This window comes from Neomonachus schauinslandi, chromosome 10 (assembly GCF_002201575.2).
Source record: "Neomonachus schauinslandi chromosome 10, ASM220157v2, whole genome shotgun sequence".
Lineage (NCBI taxonomy): Eukaryota > Metazoa > Chordata > Mammalia > Carnivora > Phocidae > Neomonachus > Neomonachus schauinslandi.
In genome coordinates this window covers 117,829,875-117,847,475 of record NC_058412.1, presented here as the reverse complement: position 1 = coordinate 117,847,475, position 17,601 = coordinate 117,829,875, and the positions used below count along the sequence as shown (strand labels likewise).

Here is a 17,601-nt window from a genome sequence, read left to right as displayed (position 1 = left end):
TGAAAGGTGACAATTCAGCTTGTACCTGTAAATTAAGTTGGGTGGTTCCCCCTGCCTTCTCCAGCTTACTTAGGACAGTGAAGAAACAGAAAATATTTCAACTTTCATTCTGTTGGATTAGAGGCAAAGCAATGCAAATGAAAACCTCTATGTTGTCAATGTTCTCTCATACTCATTACAGACTATCCCAGGAAACCCTGCTTTCAGGGTCCTATCACATGCCTGAGAACAGGGATGGGAACCTATTCCAGCACACTCACTCTGGGCTGACTTGATGCAGACCCACCTAAAGGCCTTTTAATTCACTTGACGATCTTTTAAAGCAGTAATTGGCTATTCCTTTGTGGGGAAGTATCACAAATGTAATGAATGAAGATGGACCCCATATAAAAAAAATTAACTCAAAAAGGAGCACAGCCTTACTACATGTAAGAGCTAAAACTACAAAAACTTTTTAAAGAAAACCCAAGAGAGATCTCCACGCCCATGGGTTGGGCAATGGTTTCTTAGGTAAGACACCAAAAGCACAAGCAACAATGAAGAAATACATATATTGAACTACATGAAAACGTAAAACTTTTGCACTACAAATACCATCAAGAAAGAAGAAAGCCAACCACAGAATGGAGGAAGTATTTACAAGTCACAGATCTGTTAAGAAACTTATACCCAGAACACATAAAGAACTCCTCCAACTCAATAATAAAAAGACAGTACCCCAAGTAAAAATGGGCAAAGGATTTGAATAGACATTTCTCCAGAGAAGATCTAAGAGTGGCCAATAAGCACATGAAGAAGTGCTTACCACCATTAGTCAGTAGAGAAATGCAAATCAAATCCACAAGATACCACTTCATTCCCACTGGGATGCCTACAACACAGAAGACAGATAACAAGTGTCGGCCACTTGCTATCATGTGAAGCAAGTGGAACCCTCATACCCTGCTGGTAGGAATGTCCACCAACAACTAGCGCATAAATGTTTCGGCAGCATTATTTACATTAGCCAAAAAGGGGAAACAACCCAAATGTCCATCAACTGCTCACTGGCTAAGGATATTATGTGGCATATCCAATCCATGCAATGCTACATTATTCAGCAATAAAGAGGAATGAAGTGTCAACACATGCTACATACAACACGGATGAACCTTGAAAACATCATGCTGAATGAAAGAAGCCACTCACAAAAGACCACAGATTATATGATTCTATTTATGTGAGATTCCAGAATAGGCAATCTACAGAGACAGAGATTAGATCAGTATATTGCCTGGGGTTGGGAAGAGGGGAAAGGGAGTGGGGAGTGAGCATTCATGGGTACAGGGTTTCTTTCTAAGGTGATGAAACTGTTAAAGTTGGGGTGATGGTCGCACAACCCCGTCAATATACTAAAAACCACTGAACTGTACATTTTAAATGGGTAAACTGTATGGTATGTGAATTCTACCTCAACAAATATGTTAAAAACAAACAAAACAATCTCAAAGGACAAAACCTCCACCGAAACTTACTACCAAACCAGACATTATATAATGTTCCCTTGGGGCAACATTCACAGAAGTTAGGTACCTCCTCAACAGGTGAATTCAAGGCCTTAAACACTACGTTTTTAAACAAGAGAATAGAGGTTCTTCCAAAGCATGGTGTTTCCTTGCCCCAAAGAATTCCACAGGCTGGTCATCGGCCCAATTCTCCACCCACAGGGACCTCCAGGAATGAAATGAGGGGGAAAAGGGAGAGAACACTAAGCCAGAGGTTTTAGGATGGGGTGGATGGACTGAAAAATAGCCCTGGAGAGGTAACATCTGAAATACTGGTAGGGAATCTTCTAGATGTCTTTCAGGGGTGCAGCTCTAATGATGGTTATTAACAGCTCCTGATATACCAACATGCTTTATAAATTCATTGTCCTAACTGGGATTCATGTACTATTAATCTAATTATGGTCCCACCTTTTTATTTCCATGAAGCTTAAGGGTTGTTAAGAGGATTATATATATGGGGAGAACCAGTCCCATCCCTGAAGATACTAAGGAGCCCTAACGTGAATACAACCTAACCAATACCATCTATTAGTAAGCAGATCAGAGAACACATAAGAGACAGGCGTACCTCCCAGAGCATAGAGTAACTCCAACGCTTGAACCATCGACTGGGCTGGGGGGGGCTGTAAAACATAAAAATCCTCCTAAATTAATTTCTTCAGGTAACAGACTAAAATGTGACTATTTCCTGCTCAAATCCACTCTTCCCTCTTATGTACCCCATACATACCAGCCTCCGTGCTTGTGTTTCATGCCGGTGCCCTTGAAATGCCCTTTCTCTACTTCTCAGCATCTTTACTACTATTTGGTCTTCAATGTCAGCTTGATTAAACATTGCCTCTTGGAGCCCTCCCTCCTGCTCCCCTCCACCAGAAGTGATGGGTCCCTACCTTGAACAACCTTCCTGTTTAGTCCTACACCCCCATCAGACACTTCTGATTTTGTCCTTCACAGTCTCAACCTTCTACTCCAGCAGCCCTGGTGGGTAACACTGCACCAGGCCTCGCCCACAGGGGGCAACTGACATACGCAGAATCTGAATCTCTGGAAAGAGAGAATGCTAGGCAATCTGACCTTAATTTAAGCAAAGCTGCTATTGTGATCTTCGGTCTGATTCTCTGGATCCAAATCACATCTCTGGTATTTTCACCTAAACACACACTGACTAGTATTTCTCTCTAGCCTCATCTGATTTGGGACCATATGTGAACGTTTTAACATAATTGGAAGGACTGCATATGTATAATTTTAGTTTGTTTTTCTGCATGGTTTTCTGCTTTCATTGTTTGTTTGTTTGTTTGTTAACCCAGAGAAACTTCACAGTGATTACTTGGGATGGCTGCATAATGTTCCAACAAGGTCATACTCCATAAAATACACAATTGTCTTCCTCCTGGGCAACTGAGTTGTTTTCAGTTCTTTGCTACTTTAACTAACACTGCTAAATAAACAAAATTATATGTGGCCTGTGATTTCAACTGTAAAAAAAACAAAACAAAACCACAATTTCAGGAGAAAATAACCAGAAGGGAATATATGAAGATGAACTTGTATGTATTTTCCTCATTCTTCAGTTGTCCAAAAGTTTATGATTTTCATTATTCTATTTAAAAATTTAATATACAATGATACTATAAACATGATCATGCTATGTACATTCTTTTCCTCTTTTTCTCAGGAGAAATTTCCCTGAGAAGAAATACCAGGCGTTTCTAAGCCTCATAAAATAACGTCAGAAAGCCCTCCAGGACTAAAGCGGAGGATGAAACCACTTTCCCAAACTGTGTCAGCTTTGGACTTTCTCCTTTTTCTTCCTGTTTGATCACTTAACTAATGTGAAGTGGTACCTTACAGCTATTTCAGTTTGCACTTATTTCTCTTCTAGAGAAGCCAAACATGTTCCAATGTTAGTTTACTATTTGTGTGGCTTCCTTTCCTTTAGCTCTTTCTTCTGTGGATATTTATTCCAAATGATGCTTGAAAAACTGCAGTTTTTGAGACGCTGATATATCATTTTTGCCATTATATGTTTTCTTTCATCTTAGACGGGAGGCTTTTCTGAAGCTTTTAATTTGCATATACTGTTTACCTTCTCTATAATTTCTTGCACACACCAATAATCAAAGAGTGTATTTTTTCCATACTTATGATAAACACACAGTTGTTTTCTTTGGGAGAGAGACTGCTATTTTCTATTCCTTCATTCACCTGGTTCATCACGACATATATGACATGAGGGACTTTATTATCTGAGAATCCGGGCTTCTCACACCACATAACAATGCAGCTGGGATAGAACAAGAGATAAAACGCTAGTCTTCAAATCATAAAAATTCAAGAAGAAAATATGACCGAATGTTTACTAACTGACCTAGATGTGGGGAAGTGCTTCATAAGAACAGGAATAACAGAAGAAATCAGAGAGACAGAGATAGAAAGATTTTACTGTGGAAATACTTAATATGTCTGCACATTAAAAAAAAATAAATTAAAAAACAATAAAATACAAATAACTAAAAAACCATTTGTAAGAAATACTATAAACAAAGATTAATGTCTTTAATAATTAAAGGACTCTTAAAAACCACAATAAACACTAATTCTAACAGATAAATGGCTTAACAATTCAGAAGAAATATAAAGTGGACAATAAATGTTTTTTTTTTTTAACTGTCTTTTGAGAAATCAAATAATAAGGTACAGATATTTGTCCTCCCTTCCCTTCTCCCTCCTGACATCAACAAAGAAGCAAACCTCTAAAAGAAAGTACCACGGCATGGCAGAGGCACTGTGTGGGGCAGCGTGCGCTGCTGGAGCTTACAGCAATCTGGCCACACAGCAAGGATGTACAAAACACTATGGCTGTTTGACCCAGTAATTCTACTCCAGGGACCTGCCCCAGGAAATAAACAGAAGGGCGATCAGCCACGACGACCTCCCCCGCAGCTCTATCACAGCTCTCCTGGCTCCCCCAGCTGTGACACTCCCTCACGGAGACCTCCACACACTCGCCGTCCCGGATCTCCCCACCTCCTGACCTGGTGAAGTCCTACTTGGGTTTCAGGTCTCACTCCGCACAAGACTAACCAGGCTGGGGGCCCTTCCTTTGTCTGAGCACTGGACCCACGCACGGCAATTACCCACTTACTTGTCATCCACCCCCCCCCAGGCAAGAACAGGATTTGTGTCTGCCCTGTCTGGCCCTGCTCCCCCATACCCTGCACGGGGCCTGGTCCAAAGTAGGCACACGACACCCGAGCTAAGGGGAAATTAAAAAAAAACAAAAACAAAACCAAAAAGTGATGCATTCTAATCTTATGTCCCGACATTTGCCCGTGGGCATTCCAGAGAGAAGGCAGGACTTACCGACATGAAGTGGAACCTGAGGACGTTGTCGATCCCTAGCGCTTTCAGCTGTAGGATGACAGGCGCCAGATTGCTACGCTGCATCTCAGGGACGGTGCATTGAGGCAGCTTGTCAAAGGCTTCCTCTGAGGATAAGAAATCAGAACTATTTGGGGTCAAATGCCACAATCAAATGCAATCATCATGATGCCCACGGGACAGTTTTCCTTCTCTAAAGACAGGCTTGAAGACTCTAGGATCAGATGCATATGATATCACTACACGGAGTAGTTTCACATTTAGAAAAGACCATTCTATTTAAAAGGTACCTTAACAGTTTATATCTTTATAAATAATATATCTTTATACAAGTCTGTTCTTTTACTATAGGATGCTTTTTTAATGTGCTTTTTGTCAGCAGAACATGAAATCAAAGCCACAGGTATGTGCTGGATCACGACTGGCACCCAGGCCCTCTGCTTGGGGCTGCAGTTAAGTCTGGAAGGCAAGACCTGTAACTATAAGCAAAGAACAATCTCAAAGTAAATCACCAAAATGGTAACCAGAATATAAGAAAAGACCAAATCTTACAAAGAGCAAAAGTTGTCCAAATCTAACTTTTAAAACCAACGAGCCAGGCCCGCATCACACTCAAAATCTGGTCACCAAACAGATCAACGAATGCTTACATGCCCCATCAGGAACAAAAGGTGACCTCCAACAGGAAAAAGCACCACAAGGCATAGAGATGCCAAGATGGGAGGGGCAGGAGAGGGGGTAGGGAGGAAGAGACCCTGGAGGCCTTTTCATAAAAGCCTGACAAACAGGACGGTGAGGGGGACGGGGAGAGGGAGGAAGAGATTGAATCACTTTGGTATATATTCAGAAAGCTTACAGATTATATAGAGAAGGCTCCATCCACAAAATCCCTCTCACATCAGTCAACATTTTAACTGCACACCCTCCTTACGTTGAGGCTGGCCCAACCTCCGTGCAGATCATAAGGCTTTTGTTAACTAGAGAAAGAAAACAACAAGAGGTGTCATGAAGAAACAGCACTATCACTGAAGAACTTTCTCAAAAAGGTTGTGAGTGAACAGATAACCAATGTTCTGTGGACCAACTGATAGAAATGGCCACAGGCACGGGTCTAACTGGGAGATGCTGAAGAACAAGCAACAGCAGGAAGTTCCAGATGGAACATTCCTTTTGAGTTTCAAGAGCGTTTGGGGGATAGCTTTTTGGTAGGATAACCACATTTTCCAAGCATACTGCTGACAGAGGGAGAATCGATGTTCTCAGATACCAGGACGACCCTGCTGAGAAGCCGCTCACAGGAAACAGTGCTGCCCAAGAGTTTATGACATCCAATTAAACTCTACTGAAGACCAAGTGTGTGAGGCCCTGGGCCAGGAGCAGCAGGAACAGCCTCCAGAAGCTTCAGTGATATGAAAGGGCCTGGAACCAAGACCAAAAACGGTCACCTCCAAGGCCAGGTCCCAGTGAACAGTCCTCCTGAAGGAGAGTGGAGGCTCAGGGCAGGAGGAAACACAGTCATTGCAAAAAGGCATGTGAGGTCACTTCATGAGGAAGTTGTCATTTGCAAGAGGATTTGAAGGATAAGGGGGATCTGTTGGGCGGAGGAAACAGCCCAAGGGAAGGTATCAAAGATATGAGATGTGGATGTAGAAAAACAAAAAGTGCGTTTAGGAAGAGCGGAGTGCAGCTGGGATGCAGTGTAGGGCAGGTATGTGGATAGTGGGAGAACATAAGCCAGGAAAAGTCCTGGAGGATTCTGGGAAACAGTTCAGGGTCTGAGCACATAGCACCCTGCTCAGGACTACACCCTGTGAAAGCTCATCTGAAAGCCAGTCAGCCAAGAAAGCCTAGAGGCTGGATGCTAGTGTACCCCATTATTGTCAGGTGGGCCCTACCCAACCCCACTCCACTAAAACTGCTCCTGCTAAGGAGGCTGGTGACCTTTCAACCAAATCGACCTATCTTTAGTCTGCATTCTGTGACTTTATTTCTTTGGAGGATGAGATACGCAGGCCATTTCCTCTTTAAAAATAGCCTGAGTTCCTCAAAAAGTTCAACATGTAGGACCCCACAATTCCACTCCAAGGTATATGCTCAAAAGAATTAAAAACAGGTACTCAAAACACAATTTCATAGTACCAGCTATTCACAAAAGCCAGAAGGTGGAAATAATCAACTGATGTATAGATAAACTAATTGTGGCATATCCATCCACGAACTATTATTTAGCCATAAAAAAGAATGAAGCACTGGCGTACCTGGGTGACTCAGTCGGTTGAGCGGCCAACTCCTGATTTCAGCTCAGGTCATGATCTCAGGGTTGTGAGACTGAGCCCCAAGTTGGGCTCTGTGCTGGGCGGGGGCATGCTTGAAATTCTCTCTCTCCCTCTCCCCCCTGCCCCCAATCCCCCTCTCCCTCTCTTAAGAAAAAAAAAAAAAAAGAATGAAGCACTAATATAACAGAGATGAACCTGGAAAACATTTAGCATTCATTACACTAAATAAAAGAAGCCAGACACACAAGGTCACATATTTATGATCCCATTTATACAAAATATCCTAAGCGGATAAACCCATGGAGACAGAAGAGACTGGTGGTCTCCAGGGAGGAGTGCGGAGAAGCTGCTTAATGGGTACAGAGTGAGGGAAATATTCTGAAACTAGACAGAGGCAGTGATGCACACTGCGGATGTAATTAAATCCCACTGAACGGTTTGATTTAAAATGGTTAACTTTATGTGATATGAATTGCACCTCAATACATTTGTTTTCAAGTATTCTGAAACTTTCTCTTCTTCTAAATTTCCAGATGCCTTTTAACCCTCGGTGCTCTCTTTCCTCTCCCATCTTTCCTCCTTATCGCCCTAGCCTCTGGCTCTGCCTGCCCCCTCCCATGGATACTCCCCTTACCTGCTTCCTCCCCACCACATACCTGTAACATTCCATTCCCTCTGCCTGGTGCTCTCCTTTCCCCTGGAGAACCGCTGGGTGGCCAGTAAGATCAGGCACAAATGCTCAGTTGTGAAGCCCTCCCCGGTAGGATAACTCCCTGTGCTCTGCTTGCAAGGCTCATTCCGGTATGGCGACCCTATCACACCATAATATGCCGACCTGTTTGCAGGGCTGCCTCCAGCACCTGGCTGTCCACCACGTGCCCACAGACCACGTCTCGCCTAGCCCAAGATCTCCAAACCCTGGCACAGTGGCTGGCCTACGGCAGGTGCTCTGTAAACATTCGCTACAAGAAAAAATAAGGACTGAACAAGGGTGATGGTTACCGGAAGGAAAGAAGAGACAAATGACAAAACCCCTGGATTTGGGAAGTGAGCGCAGATGGATGCTGGACAGAGGATTAAAAATAATGTGAAAATTAAGTCTGGACAACTGAGGAGAAATCTTGGTGCCATCACCCACAAAAGAGAGGCACAAACAGAGAGAGAGAGAGAAGCTCTGGACATATCACTGTCGAAGGCAAGGCTGCCTTCAAGCTGGAGAGAAAGTTCCCGAAGGGCTGGGATAGTCTTTATCATAATTTTATCTTGCTCCTTCAGAGCCTAGCATGGTGCCTGGCGCAGAGCAGGAGCTGAACAACTATTTGCTTTCTATCAGTGGTCTCAGGACAGAGCCTGCCATTTTCACTCTGCAAAGATGCTCTGAACCAGAGGCAAAGATGGAACCCACTGTGAGGCCTCATAGAAGTCCAGGATTCTCGTTCTTCCCAGAATAAGAAAGCAGCACGTTAAGCTGACGGAAAGGTAAGAAAGACAGGACCCGAGACACGTGGCTCAGACTACAGGGAGGTCTACACCCAGACATTAGGCTGGGAATGGGGATGGCAATAACTGGGGACTCATGGGCCAACCTCGGCCAAGGGGAGCAGTAGCAAAGAGAGCAGCGGGGCCAAGGGACAGAGGGCCTGGTGACGGGGGAGTCTGGATTTTATGTGAAGTTCTGCACATGGGGGAAACATCTGTGATACTCTCCAGTGCTCAGACTAACTAGGAGAAAGTCAAAAGCCCTGAAGGAACGCCACACTAACCTGTATAAAGGCGGTAACATTTTCCCGAGCGGCTGCGGCCACCACGTCCTGCGCGCTGATTGGCTGATGCCTGGGACACCGGGACCACCACCAAGCACTCAATGGCCGTCCTGGGATTGTAGGCTCGGAGTTTCACAAAGCCACAGTCGATCACATACACAATCCCACTGATTGTAATGGAGGTTTCGGCCACATTGGTGGCCACTATCACCTAAGTCCCCACAGCAAGAAAAGTAAAAAGAGAAGTTATTTGGTTCTTTTCACTTTTAAGAAACTACTCAAAATCCTAAAAGATTTATTAAAGATATGTCCAACAGTGTAGAATCTGTAAGAGGCAGTTTAATATACTGGAAAGAACAGGAGTCTTAGGGTCAGGGTGCCCTGGGTTTGAATTCTCCAAGGTGTGACTTTGGGCAAGTTACTTAAATTCCTGCCAGTCCCTCATCTACAGAATATTCACCCCCTGCTGGGTTGTGGGGGCATCAAACGTGAAATATCCATAAAGCAATTACAGCTTGGTGCTTGGCCCATAATAAATACTCAACAAATGTTAGTTTTTGCCTTCTGCACAACTAAAGCAAATCACCACCTTGAACATCTTTATTCATTCATTCATTCACACTTGGAACTATTTTCTGAAGGTCTATGCTTTGCAGGCACTGTTCAAAGTGCTGGGCATGTATGAACAAGGAAGACAAGGCCCCCGTTCTCCCAGAGTCTGCATTCTAGTGTGTTTGGGTGGAGAAGCAGTGAACATAAACAAGCAGATAACCTCAGAGTGACAAATACCATGAACAAAATGCGAAAGAGCAGTAATACAACATTACATAGCATTTAAAGCGTTCCCTGTGTATTAATAATAGTGGGCTGTGCTACTTTGGATGGCCAGGGAAAGCCTCTCTAAACAAAGATTTTGAACTGAGGCCTGAGTAACAAGAGGCAGGCAACCCTCTAGAGATCCAGGCAGAAGAAAGAGTTCACAGAAAGGAGAAATAGGCAGGGAGGCCAGAATCCAGAGGAAGGACGAGATGAGGCTGGAGGACAGCAAGGGCCAGATCATGTGCTATCTCTGGGCCACTGTGAGGTGTTTACATTTTATCTCAAGTGCACCGGGCACTGCCCCTGGAAGGTTTCGAGAAGCAAGGAACACGTATAGATAGACAGCATTTAGAACTTTTTAAAGGCACTTTTATGTCTATCATCTTATAAAAATCTTCCTACCATTTTTATACAGTAGACATTTAAGATTTTACACCAGAGAACCACCGATCCAAAGGTTCTTATTTATGTTTCACAGCTGAAAACACTGGGCTTGAGACTGAGTAACTCAACCAGGCACAGAGTAACTCAGGCACAAAATCCAGGCCTCCTGACTGACTGGCCACAGTTCACATCTGGCAGGGCCGACTTGCGGTGCTTCATCCCAATGGCCATGAGGCTGAGCACCTTCTTCCAAGGGGTGTGAATTGGGAGTGGACCCTCAGACCATCCCTCACCTACTGTCCTCTCTGCCACTTGCTGATAAACAGCTACAATAAGCCAGCTTCGGGCTAGTTCTATGCCTTCCTCATCTAATGGGAAGGAAAGCCAAGTAAGGCCCAGGGGGTGATGAGGACACAGACTGGCTGCCTGCTGGTTCCTTCCAACCAGTGCTTCTCACCACACCCTCCCCCACCCCAATTTCAAGGCTAAATATTTTTAAGCCACACCCTGAATTAACTGATTTAAATTTGGCTTCATAGGGTAACTGATGTCTAAAACAAATGGTTTAGAAACCATTTGTAGTAATTTAGCTATTGTTCCTGACTGATCACAATTCACCCAGACAGTCGTTTAAGCCAAGCTAGCATTGTGCCGTGGGGAAATACTGAGCAGGCGGAAAAGAGGCAAAGAGAAGTCACTTGCTCTGGTAATTACTGTCAGAGTGACCCTTCTGCGAGGCAGGTTTAGAAATCTCTACAACATACGATTTATTGTGTGCTTTTAGAACCACTGCACAGAAACACGGACTTAAAACTCTTAAAGAAACCTTCCCATTTAGCAAGTTTCACTTCAATTAAAAAAAAAAAAAAAGTCTTCCCAGTGCATAGGAAAGGGGCACCAACACGACCCCAGCTGGCTGCAAACGGCCCTGGTCACCGGGTTAGTCTCACCTTTCTGACGCTGCGGGACACCCTTTCAAACACTTTCATTTGCTCAAAGGAAGGTAGTCCTGCGTACATGGGGAGAACCCGGAGGTGTCTCTTCATCCCAGTTCGACCCAGCGCCCGAGCCTGCTCAATCAGCATAGACACGACAGTCTCCACCTCTTCCTAAAGACACCCAACCAGGAAAAACCAAAGAAACCAAGATCAATCCAAAGCACATCATTTTATCAGACTTGAAAGAAAATGAAAATCGGGATCAGAGTTTTAATTGCGGTCAGATTCATGATTTCTAGTGTGACCACACTCTGCTTGGGGGTGGTTTTCAATCAAATGCTACTGAACAGCGGTGCCTATGGGGTGAAAATTTGCAAGTGTCAGATTCATTACTGAAATCTATACTATCTGCAGTGAATAGAAGAGCTCCTGATAAACAAAACCAAACCTATCTTACTTGGCTTTCATGTACTGTGGCCAAACAAAGCATGTCATACATAAGGACAAGCCGTGACACATGCAATCACTAGAAGCTTTCCCCAGAAGAGATTATGGTACCGTGGAAAGTGTTGACAGTGGAAAAGATTATGGCGGGAGGGCGGTTCTGAACAGTGCTCTTGGGCTTGTTCAGTTGTCCTTCCAGAGATATGCCCACTAACCACCTCCAGGAGGAGCGGTATCAATGGGAAAGAGGCTTGCAGGAGCAACACACATGCACAAAATGTACCTAACGCAATATTTCATTGTAGTAAACAAAACAGCCACTGACTATATCATTTACTTTGGACTCAACTAATAAATTTAAAATATATTGAACCCTCTGCAGACAGAATAGCTGGGAACTAATGATTCCCTGACAACCTAGTCAGTAGATGAATGACATCAATCCAAACAATTTTGTATGCAATTAAGTAAACACAAAACACAATAAAACATGAAATGAATGGCTAAGTAGAGGAACAGGCCCCTGTTTAATTTTGGTGCTGCCTTAACGTGTCCGTTCATCAGAGAAAATTCCAGTGGAATTACCTGTCCAGTCAGAAATGCTAGTATGTCTCCATCTCCCTCTGTCTGGTGAATTTTCATCACAGTTTCTACAGTTGATTTGATATAATCTGGAACAGGACTGAAAAGATGTATGAGATAAATTCATCACTAGACATGTTCATTAATTATAGATTAATTACCCTAATAATCTGGCAGCAAAGCTTCATGAAAGTTAGTTTGGGCCTGCCTGGCAGGTAAACAGTATATGAATAAATAAACATTCACTCCCTTTTCTTCTTTTTTTTAAAGGCAGCATCCAAAAGGAATCCATAATTAAATGTACACCATGATTCTTATCTTTATTTGCAAAGAAATAAAAACCCATGCAAATAAATGTGCTATCTTTAGCATGCAAAGATACCTGGTCAATGAAAATCGGGCACTGGGGTCCCAATGCCAAATCCCACACTTTCCACTTTCCCTCCTGACCACTAGCAACATGTCTGAGTAGGCTGTTCAGAGCTAATGGATATGCTATCCAGCAAGAAAAACTCACAAGTCAAACCCACAACGCTCCGGATTTATCAACCACTGTACCAGGCTCCTGGTCTTTGTCCAGTGACTAGGTAATTAGGATGGTCTCTTCCTATCTAAGGGGGCTCCTCCCAACCATGTCAACCAGGCCTTCTTGCTAAGATGTAGAGAGCTAAGAACAAATGATTCAAAGTATCACTGCTGCCCTCAGAGACAGGCAGTCTTGTAAACCCCAGTTCTGAAGACTATCAAGCCTCTTCCCTGTAATCTTGTTACCACTTTGCTCTTTCCAACTGAGCTACTGACCACAGACTCGTAGAAATTTACACATCAGTGTCAAGAGTTTCAACTGCATTCAGCAGTGATACTGAGCAGGGTTCCAGAACATCCTATCAATGACAGGAGACACAAAACATGCTCCTCTCAGCAGCCTGATATATTACCCTTGGGGCTGCAAGCAGATACAGTGGCTTCTCATTCCATAACTCAGGCCCAATTTGCTAATCACCATCATTAAAAATGCAAGTATACTTAAGGGTTGCATACTTTTATGGAATAAATCTGAATGATCCTACTCCTTTGGAGTAAAACTTAGTGCTTACTGGTTTCCAATTGTATTTAGCTTCTGGTTGGAATTTGAAAAAATGAAAACCTAAATAAAATAGGTGGAAGTTCCCTGACTATTCAGGTGAATACACATACACACACACACACACAAAATGCAAGTTATCATCAAACCTTTGTAGATAAAAGATATCCACTGGAAATGTTCGCCCTTCTACTGTAAGGATCACACAAGTATCCCTCGTTGGGTCATTGGTTTCATTCTGATTAAAGAAATCCCGAAATTTCTATTAAAAAAAAAAAAAGAGTACTTCATTTCTCTCAAAAAAAAAAAAAAAAATGGTTCACAGTAACTCACCGAAAGAAAGAAAATAATATAAACTGGCAGAGCAGGGGGTGGGTAGTAGAGACTGGATATATATATAACACAGACTATGGGTTACAAAATAACTACAAAAAATACTATTTTTTTTTAATTATTGCAATTTTGAGGAATCACACTTGAATACCAGACTCTTTACTAAGGTTTGATAAAATACAGGTTAGAATTCAAAACTGTATTATTCACTAATGCATCTGGGTCAACATGTAGCTGTGGTATTACTTTTCTTATTTTTATCCCCTGTATCTTACTAAAGGTGTGATTCAAATTAAATACAGATTAAATCAGGTTGATGTGTAGTTTCAATCAGAAAAGCACGTATCTGACCACACAGGTTATCAATGTATAAAGAGAACGTGCATCTCTAGGAACGCTAGGTACGGCCCTAGTGTTGCAGCTACAGACGCATACAGGTTTACCACAACCTCCCCAGACTGCAGGCCGGGACAGGGTCTCCCCCACCCCCATGCCCTGTGGCAGTTAGCACACCACCCCGTCTGGGCAGGTCGCCCAGTATGCACTTGCCCGGCACTGCCACAGTACCCTGAGAAGTAGCTCCTGGCAGTGCCTCCAGGACAGGTGGCTACGCCTTCTTCGACGGCACACTTGACCAGCAGACTGGCAGACTACGGGGAGGCCTGGCATGAGAGCTCCGGCCGAAGACGGGACAGGGAGATTCCACTGAAGATCCCCTCACGGGGAGCCTGACCCCAGATACACAGAGACGCTTCTGTGCAGGGGGGTGAGGACCAGAGGGGAAGCTGCTGTGTCGGTGGCGGAGGGACATGGAAATCCTGCTGGGGGGAGTACGTCATCGGGGCCCCACCGGTGATATTCCACAGTCCCCCTGAGGCCTGGCTGGGCATCGCTTTCTGTTATCCTAGGAGGTCTGGCTATGTGACCACAGTCCTGCCTCCTTTACTTCCCCGTGTATCTTTACTAACCATGCCAATGCCTGCTCCTGGACACTGGGAGCCCGGGGTGCACTGAGGACTGCATCGAATGCAGTGAATGGACATGGAGGAGCACCTCTACAAGAGCTGACTGGACTGAACTACAGAATAATGGGGTGCGATATGCTGACCTCAAAGTTGTATCTGAGAAGAGTAAGCAAAGACGTAAAAGTGCATCATGCCAACAAAAGAACCATGTTGTGCTACGAAGGACCTCCTGGCACCATTCTTCACTTCCCTTTTGGCTCAATTCGGTTCAAGTTGACTTCAGCCCTCCTGTGTCCCGTGGTGTGCATAGCACAGGCAGGCTACAAGTGATATACGAACAAGTGAGAAGAGACAGCTCCCCCACACCCCAAAAGAGTGAATAATCCGGGGGGACGGGCACACCAAGAACCAATCGTAACACAAACCGAGGCAGAATGACCACATAACGAAAAAAGTCAAAAGTTACGCAGCGAGAACGAAAGGTCAACGCTGGGCGGCTTTCAGGGAAGGTTTCATGGAGGCAGGAGTACCCCCTGGTGAAGCCTGAACGGACAAGGAAGACTATTACTGCCTGGAAGAAGAAGGGACAACCCTTCCCAGGATGACAGCAGAGTGTAGACTAAGACATGAAGGGGCCACCGACAAAGGAGAGAGCCCAAGGTCTAGGGCAGGCCAGCCCCATTCTGAGTTAGTCCTCTCGTCTACAAAGGGACAAACTGCCATCTACCCTGGGTGCGGACTGCAGTCGGCACCAGTCTGGCCTAGAATGTGTACTCAGTAAGTGATCTTATTATCACTCTGAAGGGGCCCAAATGTCATGCTTCACGGGCACTTCATTTGATGGGAAAGACAGGGGCAGTGAGCACGGGCATGACGTCATTAGACCGGTATTGCGGATGCCTGGCTCGGGTGGCCGTTTTGGAGGAGGGCAGGGACAATAAGAGATTGGAGGCAAGCTAATTCAGGAAGGTACTGGAATAGCTCAGAGGAGAGAATAAAGGCCAACACTGGGCAGGGGCCAGGCAAAAGCGAAGCGTGCCAGAGGTATGAGCGACGGGGCCTGGCAATCGGTGAGTGCGAGCACACGCACGTGCACGCTGGGGAGGAGGGGGTTACTTCTTAGTCTGGGAGAACACTTTCTAAAGCAAAGGAAGTCTTGAATGACCACGATGAGAGAGGGACTGCCACAGAGAAGCCAACAGTCACAGGGCAGCAGGACTCACAGGTCTGTGAGTTTCTGGAGCATAGGAACACGGTCAGGACGGCCACAAGCACAAAGCGTCGGCTGAACCAGGGGCCATGGAGGTGGGCAGCCTTGAGGAAGAAGAGCAGCCAGCAAAGGAGTCTGACGGGGATGCCTCAGGGAGTCAGGAAAGAGGGGAGACGGCAGGTATTCCAAAGCTGCAGACAGAGGAAGATTTTAAGAACGACTTGGTGAACGGAGCTGAATGTTACCAAGAAGGCAGGCAGAACAGGGAGGACACCTCATTCCTGACAATGTGGTGCTGAACAGAGCAGACCAGAAGTTATTCTTTCAAGAAATAAAATTCAGCATTTACTGAGAAAGCATGAGATCTCTATCCTTAAGATATGTATCTTTTATCTTTACCTGGAAATATAAAATATGCACATACAGAAAAGTACAGACTAGAGAGCAAATAAATCTGGTATCAACAGCATACGCCTTGTGGGACAGTGAAGGAAAGGCAAGAGTGAGATGAAGATGAGTTCATTTCACAGGGAAAAGGAGAGCGTGAGTCAGGTTTTAAACAGGTGGGCTCACACCGACACAGACACACAGCAAGAAACATAAAATGACAAAAAGCAAAATGACAAAAAGCAACATAAAATGACAGTCTGAAACAGAATGTAAATGATGTGCACATCTGCTGGGCCGTCTTCCTTCCCTGGTAGCTGCTCAGACCTGACCCACAGAAGTGAGCTCCCAGCAGCCATGTCTACCCAACACGCCCACCCTGGGCCAACAGCCCTTGGTCCATGCAGATTGGTTCCGAGTGGGTACCTGACCCAGGTGACCCCCAGTTCCTTCTCTAGGAATCTGGAAAGAGAAATTAGTCTCTCTCCAAGAAGCTGAACCGATGACAAAAAAACTGTAGGAGTTGTCAGCAACCCTATTTCCTGCCATGTGGATGGAAACAAATAAAAGAAAAACAACAGCTAGTGATACAATGGTCAATTAATACTTCATAATTAGGGGCACCTGGCTGGCTCAGTCGGTTAAGCGTCTGCTGTCGGCTCAGGTCATGATCCCAGGATCCTGGGATAGAGCCTCACGCAGCGGGCTCCCTGCCCTGCTTCTCCCTCTGCCTCTGCCTGATGCTCCCCCTGCTCGTGCACGCTCTGTCAAATAAATAAATAAAATCTTAAAAAAAAACATTAATACTTCATAATTCTACCTGGCCATGCTCTATAACAGCTCGCATAGTTAGGCTTACATTAACAAAGCAGCTAACCCAATCAAGGCAACGATGTGATCAGCCCACTCATACTCCGCCTCCGCCTCCCAGCTGCTGTCACTGGTGGGACACCACCAGGCTGGGTCACCCTGGGCCCTGAGCGAAACCAGAGTAGAGGGCATCTATCCCTCCAGGCAGCAGGGCTTGGAATTAGTCTGTCACCCATAGACCTAGCAGCTGGGGCACCAGGAAGGGGGTCTGGCAGGCCTGGGCCTCCAGGTCCATTGCTGCCCAAAGCCGCATGCCATCTCCACTCTCCCCCCTCCCCCCCTCAGCCCACTGCTTTCCCTCCTCACCCTCCTACTCTCACGTTAGGACTCCCACGCCCCGCATGCCCTCAGTCACAGAGGAAGGACTCCACCCGCCGGGTCCCAGCTCAGACACACACACTGGGCAAGGATGGGTGAAGGAGTGAAGGTCCCAGCCACCGAAGGCCCAGCTGATGGCTACTGAAGGCCCAGCGTGCCCTGCATCAGAGCACACCCCAGGCCAGGCCAAGTTTCCTACACTCCATTTTCCCACTTGAAAAAAATTCCAGAAAGTCTACCTAGACCAACTATTGTAGGCAGATTGGAAAGAAGCTCTTTTTTTAAATCTCTGTGCCA

At 45.1% G+C, this 17,601-nt stretch overlaps 1 protein-coding gene across 2 annotated transcripts in view; it reads right to left on the bottom strand.

The window, feature by feature from the left end:
* Positions 1-17,601, bottom strand: part of DHX35 (DEAH-box helicase 35) — a 64,024-nt gene that overhangs the window by 17,082 nt on the left and 29,341 nt on the right. For both annotated transcript variants that reach the window (XM_044918615.1, XM_044918616.1), the window contains 6 exons: positions 13,371-13,483; positions 12,141-12,237; positions 11,124-11,282; positions 8,971-9,181; positions 4,914-5,038; positions 2,116-2,170 (listed from right to left, as the gene is read on the bottom strand). In XM_044918615.1, the coding sequence (XP_044774550.1) occupies positions 2,116-2,170; positions 4,914-5,038; positions 8,971-9,181; positions 11,124-11,282; positions 12,141-12,237; positions 13,371-13,483 (760 nt within the window). The remainder of the gene's footprint in view (positions 1-2,115; positions 2,171-4,913; positions 5,039-8,970; positions 9,182-11,123; positions 11,283-12,140; positions 12,238-13,370; positions 13,484-17,601) is intronic.